Genomic DNA, 22,823 nt, shown 5'->3' with positions numbered 1-22,823 from the left:
AGAAGATAGACATCCTAAAAATAATTTTAAAGCTTTTTTTTTTCTTTTTTGGTTCGTACAGTGGGTTTTCTTTTGCTTTACTTGGTTTCGGTATTTTGTTTGTCTGACTGTGATCCAAGTATCTACATTTATTTAGAATTCTATTTTGTACGTAGGCTTATTTGACAGCCCAAGTTCGTTCTTACAGTAACGCAAGTTTTCATATGGGGATTGTACAGTTAATATATTATTAATTTAAAAACCACTTAAATAAATTTTGTTCCCCTGCTATTTAAAAGTTAATTTGTCTCTTCATTGGGTTCTGTGATAAATTTTAAATTCCTCTCCTCACAATGTAGAAATAACCATGTATACCTCTTTTGCCTTTTTATAGCTATTTTCTAAAAATGATTCTTTTGTGCAGAAGCAGGAATGTTTTATGCTATTGTCATAACAATTCTAAGTTTGTCAAATTACAAGTTATGTAAAAGACTTAATTATGCACTGTGCTGCAGTTGAGCCAGAATTATAAAATATGTGTGTGCGTGCTATTTTGACAACCACAATACATTTTAAGGCAAAATAATATCATTTAAAATACTTTCTTTACCATGTTAGTCTTCGGCAAGCAGAGAAGGGCTTTTCTGAAGTGAGATTAGACAATAGAGCCAACTTCATTTTTTATGCACGTGAACGGAGAGGGCTTGAGGTTATTAGTTGAAACCGAGTAACCTTTCCAGGCTTTCATCTCTTTCTTTTCAAATTTGAATATGAAAAGCATATTCAAGTCAAAGACCATCACTTTAATGACATTTGGCAGTTATTTGATTTATTAGGTTTTAGAAAAAATTTTCCTTTAAATATTTCATCATACTATGCTAATCCTAGTAATATTGCCAGCTGCAGCCTTGTACCTGTATTAGTGGAGACAGAATGGTGTGGAATTTTCTCTGTCATCCTAGTAAAATTTCCATGAATCTACTGAATAATAAAATAACCTTATTGAAATATTCAGATTTAGGTTTTTAGTTAAAGTGTCTTAGAATACATAATAAAAGAAAATGTCTTTTGAAAGAAGGGGGTAAAATTACTTCATCAAATATTGAGGGGGTTTGCCAGCAATGGAAATTGTTCTTTATGGGAATATTTTTACAATAGGGTACCTATGCTTTTCAATTTGATTAATTATATTATATACTTTGAAATATCAAAATAGTAATCACTATGGTGCATTTACATACTGATTTACATCTGACAATGAATTCCTAAAAGTTGGTTATATAAGCAGGTCTTAGTATCAGGATTTTTAATTATTATTTTAAGTTATATAATTTATAGTAGGATGCCTCTGAATTTAATAAAGAGAGATTTAGTAAGGGGGAATAAAGAACAAATTTTAAATTGTAAACATGTAAAATCAAATGTAAACATTTAACCGAGGAATTATCTTAGTGTGATCTAATTTTTAAGTCATAGTCTATCATTTGTTTTAAATTATTACTCAAGGAAACATATGTGACTCTCATATAATGTTTGTGACACCAAAATCTATTAAATAAGGATTGAGATGAAAATTACACAAATACATATTTTTAGTTAATTCTGTAAAAATGAGATAAAAATAGATTACAAGAAAATGGGTTAAATTCGATAAAAATTTTCTTTCTTTTGTTTGAAAACTTACTACTTATTGAATGAAATATGTTATGGCAGAATATATAAGTGAATGAACTGTAGCCCTAGTTAATATGGATTCGCGTAGCTACTTATGTTAGCATAGTAGCTATACAGTATTCAACAGGCTTTGATCTCTGAATAACCAAAACTTTCTCAGGTACCGTAGAGTAAATAAAAGCAGTGACAAACATGTATTTCATTACATAGTTTGAAACAAGGCCAACTGATACATGTCATTCTGAAAGTAATCGGAGATGAAGATCTCATAATCTTCATTCCTGATGGACTACTAGTGGGGTATTTATAGCCGCAAATGTAAATCAGGAGACTATTGCCATGACACTGTTAACTTCAAACCCTGGGGCATTAGAAGCTCATTCTCCCTCTCTCTGTCGTGAATAATCTATCATGTGTAACTAGACAGTAGGGTACAATACCTTCCAAAAAAGAAATCAGTGAAGGCCACTGCCTTTATGTTTTATTTAAAATTGATAGTGGAAAAGAGTGAAGGATTTTTTGTTCGTTTTATTTGTTCTGTATCTTTTTTTGTTTTTGCTCTTTAAACAGCCATCAGAAAAAATTCGGATTGAGATCATAGCTCTAAGCCTTAATGATTCTCCAGTAACTGCAGATGATACTATCCAGCGACTATTCATTGAGTGCCGATTCTACAGTCTTCCTGCTGAAGAGACACCTGTGTCACTTCCAAAACCCAAGAGTGGGCAGTGGGTCTACTATAACTATAGCAATGGTAGGTATGGTATTTATAGTATAAACTTTTGTCTATGAAGGAAGGAAGCCAAAGGAACAGGGAAAAATTACATTTCTCTAATGTTCACATAAAATCATGGAAGTGTTGTCAGAATAGATTAATAAAAGTCAAACCTGTAGCATAAGGATTAAGAAATTAAATTTAAGGTACAGTTGGCCCTCTGTATCCATGGTTCCACATCTTCAGATTCAACTAAAATACGTTGGAAAATACTTGGGGAAAAAAATTCCAGAAAATTCCAAGAAGCAAAACTTACATTTGCCATGCATCAGTAACTATTTGCATAGTATTTACATCTATTTATATGATATTAAGTTTTATAAGTAATCCGAGATGATTTAAAAAATACAGGAGGATGTGCACAGGTTATATATGCAAATACTACACCATTTTATATAAGGGGCTTGAGCACCCTCAGATTTTGATATCTGCGAGGGTCCTGTAACCAATCCCCCTCTGATACTGAGGGACAGCTGTAATGCTACAGTTAAAAGAAAACGAAAACAGTGGGAAAACAATGTTTCTAGATGTTCCTGCTATATCATAGAAAAATGCCACCTGTGTCTACAATTGAATTTAATCGAAAAATATGATATTTCAAGGAGAATAAAACTACTAGTTTCTTTATCATATGATTCTAACAATTTAATGGCCTAATTATTTCTGCATTTCTGCTCAATGTCATCACATAGATGTTTTTACAATATACATGTATATCTCTCCCAGTGTCTAGATGCTCAGGATTTTAATTGAGTGATATAAGTTCTTAAAATACTTTTTCATTTTTTAGCCCACACATCCCTTCATAGCAGTAGGCAGGTGTTCTCTTTTAGGGCTTTACCTATCAGCTAGTTGATATGAAAGTCTGCTAGACCAGTATAGACCCAGTAGGCACCCTGTAAATTCTTAGATCAACCAACTTTAAGACGTTTTTAAGGACAGTATATATCAGCGTATAATTAGAGGGGAGTAAAAAGATCATATCAAGCTGCCATGACCCTAAGTTAAAAGTGCTTATTAAGCTCTTCAAAAACCCTATATGAAAACAAACCAGAAAGATGGAGTGTTGCATTATCTTTAGCAAAACAGGCCATCTCATGCTAGTTGAACACCAATATTTTTTTCTCACCAGTTTTATAAATTTCTTTTTTTTTCTTTTTTTTTTTTTTTTTTTTTGCGGTACACGGGCCTCTCACTGCTGTGGCCTCTCCCATTGCGGAGCACAGGCTCCGGACGCGCAGGCTCAGTGGCCATGGCTCACGGGCCCAGCTGCTCCGCGGCATGTGGGATCTTCCCGGACCGGGGCACGAACCCCTGTCCCCTATATCGACAGGCGGACTCTCAACCACTGCGCCACCAGGGAAGCCCTATAAATTTCATTTTAATCAACATGTATAATCATTCTATTGTACCACTAGGATTACAAATGCTCATGGTTTGTTTGTTTGTTTTGCAGTTGGCATTTTTAGAAACATGCTCATTGCTTGAAATAGTAATCATGAGTATCCAGAGATCTGGTCTAGTCTTCCTCGTATCTACAGTTCTTACTAGTTACGAGAACTTGGGCAACGTGTTTCAATTTCGTGATTCCCTGTCTTATCTGTTGAATAAGGTGCTAAGAACCCTTCCAGCTCAGATTCTATAATTCTGTGATAACAGGTGGGTTGAGAAGTCACATGGGAAATAAATAACGTGGTCAGGACAAGAATCTGATTTCTCCTTCCTATCATTGACTTGATCTAATAGAACATTTCCAAAAATATTTTCTCAAGCTTCCTAGAGAGCTTTTAACTGCAAAGTATCAGAAAAGTAAGCCATAATTACGATATTATTAGTAATGAAAAAACTCTTTAGTCAACTAATTTTTTTAAAAATATTCCTCAAATTTTTTAAATTATTATTTCTTCTTTTTTTTTCTTTTTTTGGCTGCGTCAGGTCTTAGTTGCAGCACGTGGGATCTTTCCTTGCAGCACACAGGCTTCTCTCTAGTTGTGGCGTGCGGGTTTTCCCTCTCTAGTTGTGGTGCATGGGCTCCAGAGCACATGGGCTCTGTAGTTTGCAGCATGCAGGCTCTCTCGTTGAAACGTGCGAGCTCAGTAGTTGTTCAGTGTGGGCTTAGTTGCCCCATGGCATGTGGGACCTTAGTTCCCTGACCAGGGATTGAACCCACGTCCCCTGCATTGGAAGGCGGATTCTTTACCACTGCAACACCAGGGAAGTCCCTAGTCAACTAATTTTAACGAAGGTACCACCCAAGAAAAGAGACAAGCCCTTCTGGTTTTTGTATTATTCGTTGTAAAGGGCAGCAGTAGACTGTTTGGTTGGACTGACAACAAAATTGTTTTTTAGAAATTGGTTGTACATTGAGACACTTGGCCATGCAGCAGAACACAGGTTTCCATTTGCTTAAGGAGCAATGCAAATCATTCTTTGGATGAAACCTGTGATACATGCTCAAGTATCCTGAATTTTGTACATTCTCACATGGTGACCTAGGTCTGTTTGAGGCTTTTTGTTGGTTTATTGGTTGGTTGGTTGGCATTGATTTGGTTGTTTTAAATGTTTTCCTTTTACTGCAAGATACCCTACTATCTAAATGGTATTTTAAGAGTTGCTTATGTTTCTAATGAATTAGTCATTTGATATCAACAAGAAAACTAGTAATCTATTAGAATTTAATTCATTAGAAGTGTTTACTGTACCTTTCTGCAGCTTCTATTCCTACCTATTGAGATTTGACTATATAGAATTTTCAAGGTTAACTGAAAAGAATTTTAAGGATATTTATCTGATGGGAAGGGAGAGGAATGTACTTTGTGCTTAGAAGCAAATTAATGCTGTTTTATATCTACTGTATCTGAAAAAATGAAGTCCTAGGTCATCAGCAAATTTGAGAAATAACATTAACCTTGGAGAAGGTTTATTTTTCACTTAAGTAGGACATACTGAAAGTGTTTATTTTTAAATTACTATGTTTGCATCTCCTTCATTGCAGGAGAATCTCCTTGAATCTTTGGTTAATAAGTAACTATCTCACTCATCTAATTATTGTAATGATTAACCATTCACTTGTTATTTGATATAAAAGGTCAATGTAAATGTAGGCTTACATCTTCCAAATCTTATTAAATGTTAATGAAAGTAGTTTTATTTCCAAACTGACGTTTTCATTGAGACAGAAAATTTAAAGGACAGTTAGTACATGCTGGCTTCTATTTGAACACCATACCAGGCGAGAGGTTAACCAGACCTTGCAATGATTTTTACCCTGCATTATGACTTGAATCTATTCAAAAGGGATTTGTATACTGAGGCCTAAATTAGGTACATAAAATGAGAGGTTTAGACTGGTGATCCCCAGGATTATTCATAGCCTGATTCAGTCTCTTTATTAAGAGGTGTTAATACCAGTTTCACATACACGAAATATATATCTTTTTAGGGCTACGAATAGTAGAAGAAAAAAGAAAAGAATCAACGTTGAATTAACTTGCTAGACACTGGTAGCAAGAACAAAACATTTGTATTTTATTGGGCTTGAAAAATTTGCTTGGAGAACGCTGAGAAAGCAAGAAAATAGTTTGGAAAAGAATAAGATTAATGGTAGGTCTACAGAATGTTGTCTGGGCTGAATAAAGTCTTCTAGGGAGTTGACAGTGGGAAGAAAAAAGATTAATGAAATCGTCCAGAGTTTTTATGAGACTTATACAGATCTAGGCCTTTAGTCTCTGAGCATTGAATGGTCTATCTGTTGGAACAATTAAAGTTTAATGCAGAAGATGAAAAGGATGCAGAACTTTAGATTTTGTTACTAATGGGAGGAAAAACTTGGCAAAGGTAAGGACTGGGGGGATGATAACACTTCAACACAAAAGTTATCTTCAAGGTTATCAACCCTTTATATAATTAAACCATCTGCTTCTGCCAAATGACATTGATAAAGAAAATAAGGATTTCTCCAGCCTGCAGAAGTGAGGGATGTGTTTTTAATGGTAGACAATTCAAGATCAACTCAAGTATTTGGACTACTGGTTTGTATCTTGTTTGAGACACATGCTTTCAGTAAATTTATGTCAAAATCTAGCAAGTCCTAAACAAATGTGATTTCTGATGAGAATGAAAGGTAGATAGCTTAACTTTTGGAGAGTTCTGATACATTTCATAATCACCAGAATTGCTTTTTAAAGCATGAATTTCAAGTTTTGAAATTGTAGATTTTTTTTTTAACCATCTAATTCAGAACACCAAATGGATGTCCTTGGGATCATGACCTAATTAGAGGTAACCAAAGTGTCTCTATCTCCCACATGTTTGACACAAAAAAAATGTTTACTAGTTCCTGATCCTTTTCAAAAATCAGGCAAAGGAGTGTTGGGCCCAAATGTTGGTTCTCAATGGTATCCTGACCAGCAGCAGCAGCAGCTGGGAAGATATTAGAAATGCAAATTCTCAGGCCCTACCCCAGACCTACTGAATTAGAAATTGAAGGTGAGCTCAGTAATCTGCATTTTTAACACATCCTCCAGGGATTCTGATGCGCATTAAAGACTAAGAACCATTAGGCTAGATTAAGATCCCCAGTCTAGGCCTTGTTTGTGCAAGCAGGAGAGCTGTGTAGTTCTAACTTGGTACACTTTTGGAGAACCAAACTCATCAGTAAGTAGCTTGAGTTTTTTTGAAAAGGAATTTTTTTTTTTGAAGTATAGTTGATTTACAATGTTGTGTTAGTTTTAGGTGTACAGCACAGTGATTCAGTTATAGATAGATAGATAGATAGATAGATAGATAGATAGATAGATAGATAGATAGATAGACAGATATCTTTTTCAGATTCTTTTCCCCTATAGCTTATTACAAAATATCCCCTATGTATAGTCCCCTATGCTATACAGTAGGTCCCTGTTGTTTATCTATTTTATATATAGTGGTGTGTATCTGTTAATCCCAAACTCCTAATTTATCCCTCCCCCTACCTTTTCCCCTTTGGTAACCATAAGTTTGTTTTCCATGTCTGTGGGTCTGTTTGTTCTGTAAATAAGTTCATTTTGATCTTGTTTTTTTTTTTGATTTCACATGTGAGCGATATCATATGATATTTGTCTTTATCTGGCTTACTTCACTTAGTATGATAATCTCTAGGTCCGTCTATGTTGCTGCAAATAGCATTATTTCACTCTTTTTAATGGCTGAGTAATATTCCATTGTATATATGTACCACACCTTCTTTACCCATTCATCTGTTGATGGACATTTAGGTTGCTTCCATGTCTTGGGTATTGTGAATAGTGCTGCAATAAACATTGGGGTGCATGTATCTTTTCGAATTATAGTTTTCTCTGGATATATGCCCAGGAGTGGGATTGCAAGATCATATGGTAACTCTATTTTTAGTTTTTTAAGGAATCTCCATACTGTTCTCCATAGTGGCTGTACCATTTTCCATTCCCATCAACAGTATAGGAGGGCTCTTTTTTCTCCACACCCTCTCCAGCGTTTATTATTTGTGGAAAAGGAATTTTTGAAAGTGTTTAGTCAAGAGAACTGGTTAACACACCTGGACCAGATGTAAATATCTAAAGCAATATCCCTTTAAGAAAGAGTGAAAGGAGGGCGAGATGGCCTCTCTTGATACAGCAATGGAATTCTCTCTCACATCCCAGTCTGTGCTAACAACATGGTTGCAGTTTAAACAGCAGGAAGAGCTCTGGCTTCATGTGGAAGAAGGAGAAGGTATAGCATGGAGGTTAAGAAGGCAGGCCATGGGGCAGACCTCCCTGGATTCAAATTCTAGCTCCACCACTTTCTAACTAGGTAACCTGAGGCAAATTACTTACCTTCTCTGGGTCTGCTTAATCATCTGTAAAATGTGGGTCAGCATGGTTCTTAACAGATGTGATTGCAGTAAGGAAAGTATTGAGTGTAGTACATAGTACATAATAAACATCGCTCAATAAATGGTGGCCATCACTATTTTTATCTTTGTCAAGAGAATAGGATATACAGTGTGCTGGTCAACTGGATGAAGCAGAAGGTGTCACAACTATACCATTTTTTTACCAATTTCAATGGTAAAGATTTTTTTTAAAAAAAGTTAAACATAGAATTGCCAAAGATTTAGCAATTGTACTTTTGGAAATGTACCCAAAAGAATTAAAAGCAAGGACTCTGACAGATGTTTGTACACCATGTTCATCACAGCATTATTCACAATAGCCAGAAGGTGAAACCAACCTAAATATCCATCAAAAGACAAATGGATAAACAAAATGTGCTGTGTTTGTATGTATGTGTGTGTATGTGTATATACATGTACATACAGGAACATTATTGAGTCTTAAAAAGGAATGAAATCCTAACACATGCCATAGATGAACCTTGGAAACATTATGCTAATTGAAATAAGCCAGACACAGAAGGATAAATATTATATGGTTCTACTTATAAGAGGTATCTAGAATAGTCACAGTCATAGAGACAGAAGGTAAAATAGTGGTTACCAGGGGCTGAGAGGAGGAGGGAGTAGGAAGTTACTGTTCAGTGGGTGTGGTTTCAGTTGGAGATGATGATAAAGTTCTGGAGATGGATAGTGGAGATGGCTGCAAAACAGTGTGAATGTACTGAATGCCACTAAGCTGTATACTTAAAGATGCTTAAAATACTAAATTTTATGTTATGTATATTTTATCACATTAAAAAAATTTTTCAAGCTGTTGAGATTCATCAGAACTGGTCTAGTTTAATTGAAAGACTATTTGGATGCTAGACGTTGAATTCAGTCTTTTTTTTTTGTTTTAAATCACTGAGATTACCCTTGTTTTCAAGCAATGTAGACCACTATAATTAACAACACTGTATTGTGTATTTGAAAGTTGCTAAGAGAGTAAAAAAAATTGTCACCATGTGAGGTGATGGATGTTAACTCACTATGATAAATATTTTGCAATATATACATATATCAAATCATTATGTTGTACTCCTAATACTCATACAATGTTATATGTCAGTTATATCTCAGTAAAACTGAGAAAAATTATCACAAAAGAAATGTAGGCCAGTATGGCTTAAAAGCTTTAGAACTCTGAAGTCAGAAAGGATATGGTCTACCATATCTTGAATTGGTAATTAACAGCAAAAACAAAAAATTCCGATTTGGAAAAAAAAAGTTCAAATTTAGCTTGGTGTACTGGTGGCCAAATGAGGTCCCATCTTCCAGCATTAGTGGAAAAGCATGACTTTTTTTAAAAGCATGCCTTTTTAGCATTGATAAGTAAAACACTATATTTACAAAATTTACAAGAACCCTTTGTCTTTTATGATTCCTGTAAATCTCAGTAACCTGTATCATTGGTCACATTTACTAATATGGTATCGTGCAAAGAGCAAAAAGCTAAGAGCTGCTGTTTGACCTTGGTTCTTCCTTCTCTTAAACTACCAGCCCACCTCCACACAGACCTTTGTGCCTCACTCAGTGCCCAGCACGTGCCATCCCTGGCCCTCGGCTAATATTTGCTCAACTAGCCAACGATTAAATGAGTTGATAGCATCATAATTTGAGATTGAACTCAAATTGTCCAGGGAAACATTCTCAGTATGAAATATGTTTGTTCCCAACGTAACCTGGCTTTAGAACTGTCATGGTATCTTTTCACCCTTTGTGTATTTTTGATCAGGGATTATCTCTAAATTGAGATCTGGTCACAGGAGAGACTTTAGCTCCAAAATGGCACCTGAAAAAGAAATGTCTTCAGAAGTTAACGCATGGCTGAAAGGCTGCCGAGCTGAGAAAAAATAATCAGAATGAAAATTAGAGTGTTCACACTCTGAGATGCCATTTTCCCAAAGTGCAGACATTTACAGTTTCACGTGTTCACTGTCTTCTTCCTTGTGGGTCTTTAGATGAGTTACCTAATCTTATATTTCAGCCAAGTAAAGTCTAACCACACTCCTGCATGCCAGCGTGAACCTTTGAAAACCAAAGACAAACTTCACACCCTAAAAAGCCTCTCTCTCTCCCTTCCACCACAGGTCTATGCCGTACCCCCACCCAACCACCAGCAAGCGTCAGTGTGTGGATTTCCTCAACCCATTGCGCTAGGATGCCTCTTTTATTGCATGTTGTGGCAGGAGAGAAGGATTAAATTACCAGGGCTGTCAGGAAGGACAAGCTCTCTGCCATACATTATCATATCACTTGCTTCTTGGGTGAAAGAAAATGCAGTAAATCCCTCAAATACAAAGCAATAAAGACCGCTGGCTTTTACTGTCACGACTGCCACTGCCATTAACAGGCAGTGACAGCGATGTGGCACTCTTAGATGTTGCTTGTATCTTTTCTGACAGTGTGTACGTAAACCTGCCAGTGACATGACATTAGATCACATGACTATTCAGATTTGATTCTGGTTTCCAACGCGGCTTTCTTTTCCCTTGCGTACAAGTGAGGTGGTATGACTTGAGTCTCTAAAAACAGGTATTTATACAAATACAGAATGGTACTAATGTAGCATATTCCTGAGTGACTTCTTGTGGATTTTTTTTTTTTTTTGGTTTAGTGATCTACGTGGATAAAGAAAACAACCAAGCCAAGAGAGACATCTTAAAAGCTATACTACTTAAACAAGAGATGCCTAATAGAAGGTACATTTAAGCATTCTAAATTATCTGGCGGTTTATACAAAGTAGATCTCTGTAGCGTGGTGTGGTGGGGAAAGAAAAGCACAAGATGAGGAAGCAGAACACCTTACTTCCCTGATTCACTCAGTGTCCTTGAATGAGTATGTGACCTCTCTGGGTCTCTTTCCTCCTAGAAATATCACAGCCCTGCCTACCATACAGAGTAACTGTAAAGATCCTATCGTGCTTTGCAAACCAAAAGACTGTACAGTGTAGTATATAAAGTATCCCATTGTCAGTCAGGTATAAGTGTAAAGCACCTAACAGTGATTGCCCCGAGGGGGCGCTCTGGACTCAATGGCTGGAATATAAATTCTTGTTCTATCACTTACTAGCTGTCTGACCTCAGACAACCACCCTGTGCCTCACTTTCTGCATCTGTAAAATGGAGATAATACAGGGTGGTTGTAAAGATTAAATGAGATGATATGTGTAAGATGGATAGAATAGCGCCTGACACAGAGTAAGAGCACAGTAAGTATTCATTGCCGTCATTATAAGCAGTAGTAATATTATTATTTGTAATAGCTCATCAGCCTTTCATACTAATTTTTACCTCACTAGCACTTTTTAATAGTTCATCATTTCATGTTATTTTTAATGCTTTTGGGGGGCAAACTTGAACGGGACACTTTGCATTTTTGGTCAGTAGAGAAATTATACCCTTTCGAGAAGGAAAAAAACCTGATCTTAATAAATTCTTGCTGGACTTCCCTGGTGGCGCAGTGGTTAAGAATCCGCCTGCCAGTGCAAGGGACACGGGTTCGAGCCCTGGTCCGGGAAGATCCCACCTGCCACGGAGCAAGTAAGCCCATGAGCCACAATACTGAGTTTGCGCTCTAGAGCCCGTGAGCCACAGCTACTGAAGCCCATGTGCCTAGAGCCCATGCTCCGCAACAAGAGAAGCCACCGTAGTGAGAAGCCCGCTCACCGCAACGAAGAGTAGCCACTACTCGCCGCAACTAGAGAAAGCCCATACACGGCAACGAAGACCCAACGCAGCCATAAATAAATAAATAATTTTAAATAAATAAATAAGTTCATACTTTTGATTGCGCTCCCATCCATGCAGTCTGAGGAGTTATCTAAGTGCTACCCATCAACCCCTGAGCTGGGGCTTCGCCAACGCCCCTCTGCTGGCTTGTTCCCGTTGGCCTGGGTGGACCCGTTATCTCCCCATTGTCCTCTTCTCCTTGCCTTTATGGCCCATCAGTGACAAAGCCTCTCACTGCCTCAAACCAGCACTTACCCGTCCCCCACCTGAGAAAGAGACTGAGGTTCATCTGTTTCCTAGACATCAGGAAGTGAACATTAACGACATTATATTTTTCAAAAGAGCTTCCAAACTAGCATCTGATCTTCTGTTTCATGAAATGAAACTGAAATTCTTAGCTCTTAGGATCTGACAGTGGCTTTTTCTTTAACTCCTTGAAATACATGTATTATTTCCTTGGATTTTTTTTTAATATTTATTTATTTGGCAGCGTCGTGTCTTAGTTGCGGCATGCAGGATCTTCATTGTGGCACACAGTCTCAGTAGTTGCGGTGTGCGGGCTCTCTAGTTGTGGCATGCGGGCTCAGTAGTTGCAGCACTCAGTCTCAGTAGTTACAGCACGTGGGCTTTCTAGTTGTGGTGTGTGGGCTCTAGAGCACGTGGGCTTAGTTGCCCCACAGCATGTGGAATCTTCGTTCCCCGACCAGGGATCAAACCTGTGTCCCCTGCATTGGAAGGAGGATTCTTAACCACTGGACCACCAGGGAAGTCCCTCCTTGGATCTTGATTCTGAAGAAAGAGTAGGAAAACCCTATTAATTGCCCTGAGGTTCTGTTTTTCCCAGGACGGTAGATAATCACTCAGGTTTAACCTACTTTGTATACTTCAGCTTCTTTCAAGGCCACCTCAAATACCACTGGCCCCCTGGGGTATCCCAGGTCACTAGTGATTAAATGGCACTGGCCATGTCATCTACTTCTCTGTGGTCAAGAAGCTGGGTCATCACTGCCCAGAACTGAACTTTAAAAATAAAAAAAAGTCCACCATAGCTGTAATGACTCCCACTCTCCCATCATTGTTTCCCTAAAAATTTTTAAATGTCCACAGAGGCACAAACGTTCATGTCATTTTAGATACTGCAAGAGGCACTGCAGGTGCAGAGTGACTGGCTCGGGGCTGATGACAGCTGAGGGCTTGGAGCGCTGGCCACGTGCTCATCGGACTGCCAGGGGAGGGATGGGGCCATCATGGGAGAATAGCCCTGTCCCATTTCTCTCCTTTGACAGTATCATTTTCTTAAGGGGAAAAAAAAGGAGTTTACATTTACATTTTTCCACAACCAAAAGACAAATGTTATTCCAGTGAATGTTCTCACCTTTTTTAAGTACTCTGGGGTCACATTACTTAAAGTACCTCCTAGTTTATAAGAATTCATTTTCTCAGACAGTAGCCCCCTTGAACATTGGTGATAACTTATAGAGCCACAGTTAGATAAGTTTGGCCAATCTTCTCTGACACACATAAGATGATGTGCATTGTATAATGAATCACATACAGTACCTTTGCATTCTGTCCCATGCTATATTTGCAAATATACAAGCGTCACTTTAAAAGGGAGGCAACACATTGAAATGGGAGTCTGGAAATTACTTATTTGAAGTCGTGGTTTTGACACCGACTTAAGGTTCCTTTTTGGTTTCATTTCTTCCCTTTCACAGTGTTCTACTGTACAGATCCAACTTAACTATCAGCACTCCAGTATGTAAAACTCACAGGTGAGCCCTTAGGCTCTTCTATCCTGTTTCATATAAAAACGAACTATTTCAGAATGAGGAAAGAATGAAAACTGCTAAATGATCTATGGAGTTTCAGTGCCTTCTGGTTTCCTAAATGACAGCAGGTTACGTTTGAGGTCTAAATCTTGAGGCCCAGCCCAAGGCCTGCCTTCTCCAGTCAACCTTCCCCAAATGAGGCAGCCTTCAACTAGGACTTCCATTTTGCAGTTCATGTAGTAATTCAACAAATATTTATGATCCCTACCTAAGTATCAGGAACTAAAATGCTGAAAAAGAGGATATCTTTTTTTTTTTTTTTTTTTTAAAGAAGATGTTGGGGGTAGGAGTTTATTAATTAATTAATTTATTTTTGCTGTGTTGGGTCTTCGTTTCTGTGCGAGGGCTTTCTCTAGTTGTGGCAAGCGGGGGCCACTCTTCATCACGGTGTGCGGGCCTCTCACTATCGTGGCCTCTCTTGTTGCGGACCACAGGCTTCAGACGCGCAGGCTCAGTAGTTGTGGCTCATGGGCCTAGTTGCTCTGCGGCATGTGGGATCCTCCCAGACCAGGGCTCGAACTTGTGTCCCCTGCATTAGCAGGCAGATTCTCAACCACTGCGCCACCAGGGAAGCCCAAGAGGATATCTTTGCACTCATGGAGTATACATTCCACTGAGGAAGACAGACAACAAGTAAACAAATCAACCAATTACATATTACAATAGGTACTAAGAGAAAGCTAAACAAGCTGTTAAAATGGAAAATAACATAAAGGGAATTCCTGGCGGTCCAGTGGTTAGGACTCTGCGGTACCACTGCCAGGGCTGCGTTCGATCCCTGGTCAGGGAGCTAAGATCCCACAAGCCTTGTAGCGCGGGCAAAAACAAAAAGTAGGAATAAAAAAAGTAATAATAACATGAAGGCAAACCCAAGGAGATGACATTTAAGCTGGTTAGTGAAGCCTCTCCAGCACATAAAGCAAGGTTCCATCTCTTTGTTTTGGCAGGGTTCAAGGTAAGATAAGATGTGTCTGTGTGTGTCCGTGTATGTGTATGTACAGTTTAGCTGAAGCCAAGCTGTAGTTTTTAAATTATTTTAGTGTACCTTCCTCCCTTTAGAGCCTAACTTTAGTTTCTTAATTTTGTATTTGACATCTCATTTTGCTCTCTATAGAATCTAAACCAGAAATATTGCATTTTTTGTTTTTAGCCCTTTCTCTGGCACTTAGAAGGGTTTTTTTTTCTTTTTTTCTCAGAATTCTCATATATTCAGTGGAGGTAATGGTATGCATTTGTAAAGTATATAGATAATTATCCTTAGATATGAGACATTATATAAGGATAACACTTAATATTACTACAATCTTGTAGCCTCCATCCTTTCTGTAAGTCTTGTGGGTGTAAAATGTGTGTCAAATATCACTTCTAATTCCTTCTTTTCTAAGTATATTCATTTTAGGACAATATCTTTCATCATCATTCTTCTTGTTTAATGAGTGATACAGTCATTGTATAATTTGGTTGTCTCGGTTTTCAATTGAGACAAGCCTTTCCCATGTATTCTTTTTCTCTTCCCTTAGAAATGTAGAAGCTTAAGGAGCTCTATGTAGATTAAAAATAGTAATAATAAAAGAGCAAACATTTACTCAGTGCTTAATGTGTTCCAGGCACCATTTACATGTATCATCTCATCCAATCCTCACAAGAGCCCAGTGAACCATTACTATTCTACAGATAGGGAAACTGAGATCAGAGAGGTTAAGTAATGTGTACAAAGTCACACAGCTAATTAATAGGAAAGCAGAAATTTGAACCCAGAACGGATGCCCTTAAACCACTTAATCTTAATTTATCTATTTTATGCATCATATAAAATATCCATCTTTCTATTTCCTGATCAGAATTTATTGCTATGGAAAAACAGGGACTTAGTAAAGAAATGAAATGTTGAATACTTTTAGCAAATTATTTTAAAATATTGTCATGTTTACCTGTAAACATTTGGAAAGGATTTTAATCGTGCATATTTTTCAAGGCATGACATCCCAGAGACTTAGGTTTTTACCTAACAGTGTTATCTAAGAAACAAGTTTCTTGTTTTGTTTCTGATTTGGGATGGATAGATTTTGAAAATGGTTAAAATGGTCGTTTACAAGCATTCGTGGTTTAAGCTATGCTGCCAAGACATATCAAAAGAGTACTTAACTGTAAATTCCTGTCATTTGGTCAGTCCAAGTGTGTTTGGCCTCAACACAAGCCACTAATTCAAATCAGTTCCATCAGAACCCTCCAATTATATGTCTAAAAGTAAAATAAAACTTGGATGCTATGATTGTAAGTTGAAAGATTGCTGAACTAATACAAACATTTCGTATAGCTATTGGGTAGAGCTACAACATTTAGCTAACATAATTAAGAATATATAGAACACAGTTGGTTAAATTGCTTAGTAGAAACTCCAAAGTTGTGCATTTCTATAGAAAATGTTGCATTTCTGTTGAAAAAGCTGCCCTAACCTCCCTGGTCTTTATTCACTTGATCCTTTTAGCCTTAAAAGTAGACATGTCAAAATATGATCAGATAATATATAATAGAGTGAACATCTGGTTCTTCTCTTCGCCTAGTAATTTTCTCAGATTCTAGTGATAAATGATAATCAGTGCTTAGAAAAGTGAATTAGTGTTCATGTGAAGTCTGGGTGTGCTATAATAATTCTAATCGTTCATATAATAACTTATATAATTTTCTTTTTATTGGAATAATTGGAAACTGAGATTTCACAGTTTGTGATAAAAACCCATTCAGGAGTTTTGTTTCATTTGTGATTTTTTTTTCTCACTTTGTAGCGATGTTCTGTGTTCTTTCCCTTCTCAGCGTTCGCTTCACTGTGGTCAGTGACCCTCCAGAGGATGAGCAGGATCTGGAGTGTGAGGACATCGGCATTGCTAACGTTGACCTCGCCGACATGTTTCGGGAAGGGAGAGACATCATCGAGCAAAGTATTGATGGTATGGGTGGAAGTATTGCTCAATCTGTACAACCAGCAATTGCTGAAATCCAAATTCTTTATTAAAACCTTCTTTTTGCTGGCTGCAAAGACGTTGAGTCACACACTAGTTGAATCCTTTGCGACTCAAGCTGATGTTTTGTTGAGGCTGGAATTTCTCCCTACATCCCCCCCTTACCCTCCTTCTCTGCCTTCCTCTGAATCAACAGAAATTTAAAAATAATTAATTGTGTTTCTCAAGGAATTATTCATTTTGTTAGTATTGTGGGGCGGGGGTTGTGGGGGACAAAAATGTGGCCATTGGATTTTTTTTAATGTTGTTTCTAGAAGCCTCATGCTGTCAACCCTTATTTCAGCTAAGGCATGTTATTCTGAGTGATCATTACAGTGTGTTCTGCAAGGCTTCTCTTTACTTCAGTGTTACAGTCCGGTGATATAGTCACTGCAAATAACTGAGTAGTTTTGGTCACTTGCTTCTCATCAGGATTCAGGGAGGAGTTAGGGATTCCTGACAAAAAGTGCTCTTCTAGATTTTCACCTCACCAGGTGTGAGTCCCAACAATGCCTAATTTCTACCCCTTATCCTTATATAACATATTTAGAACATGCTGAAGGTACTGTACTTTACGAAATCAAGACTTTTAAAAATAATAATCAGGGATGGCCTGGGCTGTACAATAAATGAAGAAACGAGGCTGAGTCCTAATCTCATTTCTTAAGTCAGCAGAGCCATCCATCACTGGAAAAATGTACACGGTTTGTTTACTCATTTATTCATGCATTAAATGAGCACTTAACTGAGCACCTCTTAAGTGCCAGGCACTCTGCTTACACCGTAGTTCAGCTGTGGTTCACATGTCAAGCTGCTTGTCCTGGATGTGTGTCAAGTGCTCAAAAGTCAGGATCAAGCCAAATAATTAACCAAATTAGACCAAGTAACCAAATTAGAAACCTATTCTGGGAAATTTTGTAAACTATACATATCACACACATATCACAACTTTGGCAGGCACAGAAGAAAAAGATGAGAGGATTAAAATACGAACCTAAATCCTATTAAAAACACCCAGAACCAAGAGAGTCTGACAGAAATGTTCAAAATTATCTGTGCTTTAGATTCTTTATCTTTTCTACAGTCAGTGCTGTTTCAAAAGCCATCTTCTCGTTCTGCAAGACCACAAATGATCATATTGGTCTGATAGAGACAGCTATTGTGGCCTTGTTCTGGGAAAGAGTCAGAAAATTAAACGCTGGTAAGGTTAGGTTTTTAATGCGTTGCTCTGTGCCAGACATAGAAGTGAGGCGTTCCAAAGAAGAGGTGAAGGCTCGGCAGTGCGCTGGGGACCATTTGTTCCCCTGCAATCTCCCTGCCTGCTCATTTCTCCACCTAAGTCTTTGTATACTAAGTTTTATTTGAAGGTTTCCTTACAAATTTTCTTGGAATTAAACACACACACATATTAAAAGTTCAAGGAAAACCACGAGGAAAATACATAGGAAACTATATAGACTCATAAGTGCTGTCAAGACTTACAAAGTCCAAAATTCTGGCCTGGAGTCACTAGTAGGTTATCGCTGTTCACAGAGGGTTGGGGTCTGAATCAGCATCCCATTTGGCCCCCACCACTGAGCTCAGAGAATTATCAAACAGTCTGCCTTTGATACACCACTAAAGCTGTGCCTCCTTCCCAGAAAAGCCCACAGACGCTCAAAATTTTACATCTACTTTCTTGCAACATCAGTTCATAGACCCTCAAAGCCAATCCGTAGACCTTAAGATTCTGGGTCTGCCATTTTAACTTTTTCTAATTTCACGTATAATCTATTTTAAATGGAATGTTTTCCTTAGAAAGATAAATAACCATTCCAGGGGACTTCCCTGGCGGTCCAGTGGTTAAGACTTCACCTTCTAATGCAGAGGGTGCAGGTTCAATCCCTGGTCGGGGAGCTAAGATCCCACATGCCTTGTGGCCAAAAAACCAAAACAAAACAGAAGCAATATTGTAACAAATTCAATAAAGACTTTAAAAATGGTCCACATCAAAAAAAAATCTTTAAAAATATATAAATAACCATTTCAAATAATGATCATGTAATTTCTTTACAGTAAGTTGCCATTCTGATATTTGTTAACACGGTATGTTAGAACAAATTCTTCGTTGTCATATCTTGATCCCTTTTAGACTTTTATTTCCTACTAAGAAATTCTGATTCTGTGGGAATCATTATCCTATAGCCTTTCCACTGGGTAAACTTCAGGATTAGATCATTAGTTTTAACTCTACAAGCAATATGTAAACATACATACAGTACATCTGAAATGTGTATACACACTCATACACACATGACAAGCTTTGATTTTTAGATTTCTGAGATACCAGTGAACTTTGGACTTCTGTAGAGCTGTTTTCATCTTTTCAACTACTGTTTCAGCTAGGCTCTCTGAAGAAAAATCTGTTGAATGATATTAACACTTTTCTGCTATCTTCTCCCTAGTTTTGGATGCTCGAGCAGATGGTGGAGGTATTGGCAAGCTCAGGGTAACTGTCGAAGCACTCCATGCCCTACGGTCTGTCTACGAGCAATACAGAGATGACTTGGAGGCTTGAAAGAAACTACCCCAGAGGCATCTCCTACTCCTGAGTAAATGCTCACATGAAAGCACTTAGATGAGATTTTCGTAATTACTCTGGTGTATGTAATCTATAATTCATGAGAAGCTGGGAGGGAGGAGGCCTGGGTTTGAAGTGTTCAAGTTTTGTATACTTTTTCCATTTGTTTATTTTTCTATTCCCTCCTTCCCATGACTGCCACCCCCTCAGGACTTAAGTTCTCCACAGTGGGCAACACCTTCTCAATAATTTATACCTACATGATAACATGAGAAAGTCTATTTGCATTTTCAACATTTTCTTATGAAGAACTGAAATGCAATTCCCATTTTTATTTTTAATAAGCAAAAAGCATAAATCTTAGAAAACCTATGAAAAAGAAATACTTTTACGTTATCCCTAATTGTCCCACTAAATGGAATGTGTATGATTAGCCTCATTAAGAGTTTTGCACTGTGAAGATTTTATTAGAAGCAATATATGAAAATTACTTGGATTAATGTGTTAATCTTCCTCTTTAAAATGCTAATATCCATTTTATGCACATTAAAGCTCAGTATGCATTTTCTTTGATGCATGCCATTTCTATCAATTAAATATAAAGAATGAGACTTGGCACCAACTTATTAAATTACTGCAAGTTTTTTGTTTTTCTTTCTTAAAAATTACAGTTCTTCTTATTTGTATTGTTTTCATGTATTTGTAATGGTAATATGGGATCCAGGAATGTGTGTATGTAAAGAAGAGACAGATACATGAAATTTACACTTTGAAAACTTAGCTTATGACATAGAAAGAAAATATTAAAAATATGCCTGAAATTCTGATATGCTTAGTTAGACCTGAAAGGAGTATCTTTTTATCATTTTTTAAATTTACATCAAGCTTGTACAATGCGAGGGTGTATCTGGATAACCAGATCATCGAAAAGCAGCTCAGAAAGTTAATTTTCTAGCTTTTACTCAATCTCACTGAAGGATTTAATTGATATTTTTAATGGAGCTGTGAATCAATGCTGCAAAGGAATTGTCTCTAGAGGTCTAGGATATAATGCATTTCATTTTTTAATTTACTTTTTTATTTGTCATTTTCTTCAAAGGATTTTTATAGGCTGTGGGTTTTCACTGTTTGCAAACAGGCTATGTTCCTTCTTAAGCATATGTAAAGTATTCAGGGAGATAAGTAATTTATTAAAATCTACCTAATTTGCCGTGATATATTAAATCTCTGCTTCAGTGATCACAGACCATTTCATTTAGAGAATTAGGCATTCCCTCTTTGTGTGATTAAAGCTCTGGAAAATGAGTTCTTTGCTCCTATTTGTGAACATTCAAAGCCTGCTAATGGCAAGAAGATGGAATAGATTATGAGACAATTCATTACAGTTCAACAGAAAAAAAAAAAAGCAGCTATAATGCAAAAATGCAAGTATGAATATCTGCATATAGTTTGAACCATCTGTGCTCTAATGGCTTCAATAATGACTCTCGTCTTTAGGAGGCTTTGAAATGACATCCGTACAATATTAATTTGTTGATGTACATTGTGGAACCAGTAGAGTATGATCTGACCACAGAAATCTATAAATTCTGTCTCTACCATTGGGCCTCCCTGTCTGGGGCCTGCCATCTCCAAGAAGAATCTTGCTCTCATCAAACTCTGCAAATCTTCATAACAACTCATTCCTCTGGAACCTTCTAGAGACCACAAACATCTGCAGACTAAACCTCTCCAATCCTAATAAACAGCCACATGTTTGTTGTCACTTCAGCTGGCTCTGAGCTCATCTTTTTGGCCTCTCTTTCTAGCTTTCTTTGGCTTTAAGCAGTTACAGTGTCATTAAGGCCCGTAATATTCCCTGCAGTAATTTAAAACAGCCGGATTATACCCTGGGATTAACTGAGTGGTTTTTGAGACATTTATTGTGGTATTCTCCCAGGAGGTTTGTATTATTGTTTTAAAACATTACATCCCAAACTAAATACCCTTTCAGCAGGGAGAAGACCAGATTGTGCTGACTTCTTATGATCTTTAAGTGGAAAGGGGAAGTTTTTATTATAAATCTTCTGAGATCTAGTCAACTGTATAGCATGTATACCTCAGCTAACGTTAGAGAATTAGCCACGTTTCTGTCACTTTCATGTGTACCGTAACAGATTATTTAAGATTCCTTTTCTAGTTTTAGAATACTCGGCCTCAAACTACATGAATTTTCACAAAACTCATTTTCATAAGTAGTTGAATAGCTGCTGACACGTTTTGAAGTGGATAAGTGGTCTTGGATGCTTCAAATGGTTTTCATAATCTGCCCGAGAATAGTTTTTTGTTTTGTGTTGTGTTGACCAGAGTTCGCTGAAAAGTTCCCCACCTTTTAGGATCAAGAGCAATGGTTTTCTCTTGGTGAGCTAAGCCTGATCCATTAAGTATGGCTTGGCGCTGGGCAGGGGGCCTGGCCAGACAAATACACCAGCTTAAGGTAAGGCTTGTATGAACTTACAGCTCTTGGTGTAAACGTACACAGTACACTCAGCACTTTTGGGGGCTGAAATGCTTTTAGTTTGGAAATATAAATAGAGATGTGATGTGGTATGTGGGAGAGTGTATTTTACATGTTTTTTTGCCTACTGTAGTAGAAATGTCAAATTCCTAGCCACTGTCATGAGAAGCAGTTGACAAAAATAAGTTTTATGGTTTACAGTGTGGTTTACGTAGAGAACATTTCTCTTCACTCTCAGTTTCAACATGTTTTCTAAATTATCATGGTTTATTGCCGTTTAACTTAAATTAGTTTTTTTAAGAATAAATAGAGAATATATTTAATCAAATAAAGAACAGCCACGTTGAAATTCTGCTGTTCCTGCCATTCAGTCGTTACCACAAAACACAAATAATTTCTGTGTATTATGAAGTGTGGGCTGAGAGCGTTCATGTGATTGGGGAGGTTCTGCGTGCACCCATGCTCCCACAACAAAACATAAGTTGTTTTAGTAATCTGACATCAAGAGCTGTGACAATGAAAACCACTTCTTACACATGTTCTAACAAGAATCCGATTAACATTCCGGTGGATATGGAAAATAACTTTTTTTTAGTCAAACTGGCACTATTGCTGAATTTAGAATGATTTCCTTATGCTCTAGATAGCAAAATGTGAATCACGTCTGTGAACAAATACGAGAATAAAATGTCATTTTTGGGGTAGTACAAAACAACCAAGGGAGAGCTTTGGGGATATAAAATTATTGAGTGATTGACAATACCAGGGTGATCATTCATCCCCAACTATGAGAGTACATTTTAATAAGTCACTCATGCCTGAAGGCCTCTGACTACCTTA

At 37.3% G+C, this 22,823-nt stretch overlaps 1 protein-coding gene across 2 annotated transcripts in view; it reads left to right on the top strand.

The window, feature by feature from the left end:
• Positions 1–21,256, top strand: part of RPGRIP1L (RPGRIP1 like) — a 99,382-nt gene extending 78,126 nt beyond the window's left edge. For both annotated transcript variants that reach the window (XM_067719381.1, XM_067719383.1), the window contains 4 exons: positions 2,224–2,407; positions 10,981–11,065; positions 16,742–16,875; positions 19,371–21,256. In XM_067719381.1, coding sequence (XP_067575482.1) covers positions 2,224–2,407; positions 10,981–11,065; positions 16,742–16,875; positions 19,371–19,483 — 516 coding nt within the window. In that variant the 3' untranslated portion in view covers positions 19,484–21,256. The remainder of the gene's footprint in view (positions 1–2,223; positions 2,408–10,980; positions 11,066–16,741; positions 16,876–19,370) is intronic.
• The last annotated feature ends 1,567 nt before the right edge of the window (positions 21,257–22,823 follow it).

The sequence above is a fragment of the Pseudorca crassidens genome, chromosome 20 (genome assembly GCF_039906515.1).
Source record: "Pseudorca crassidens isolate mPseCra1 chromosome 20, mPseCra1.hap1, whole genome shotgun sequence".
NCBI lineage: Eukaryota > Metazoa > Chordata > Mammalia > Artiodactyla > Delphinidae > Pseudorca > Pseudorca crassidens.
Note: the sequence above shows the minus strand (reverse complement) of the source record. Positions and strands in the feature narration are given on the sequence as shown.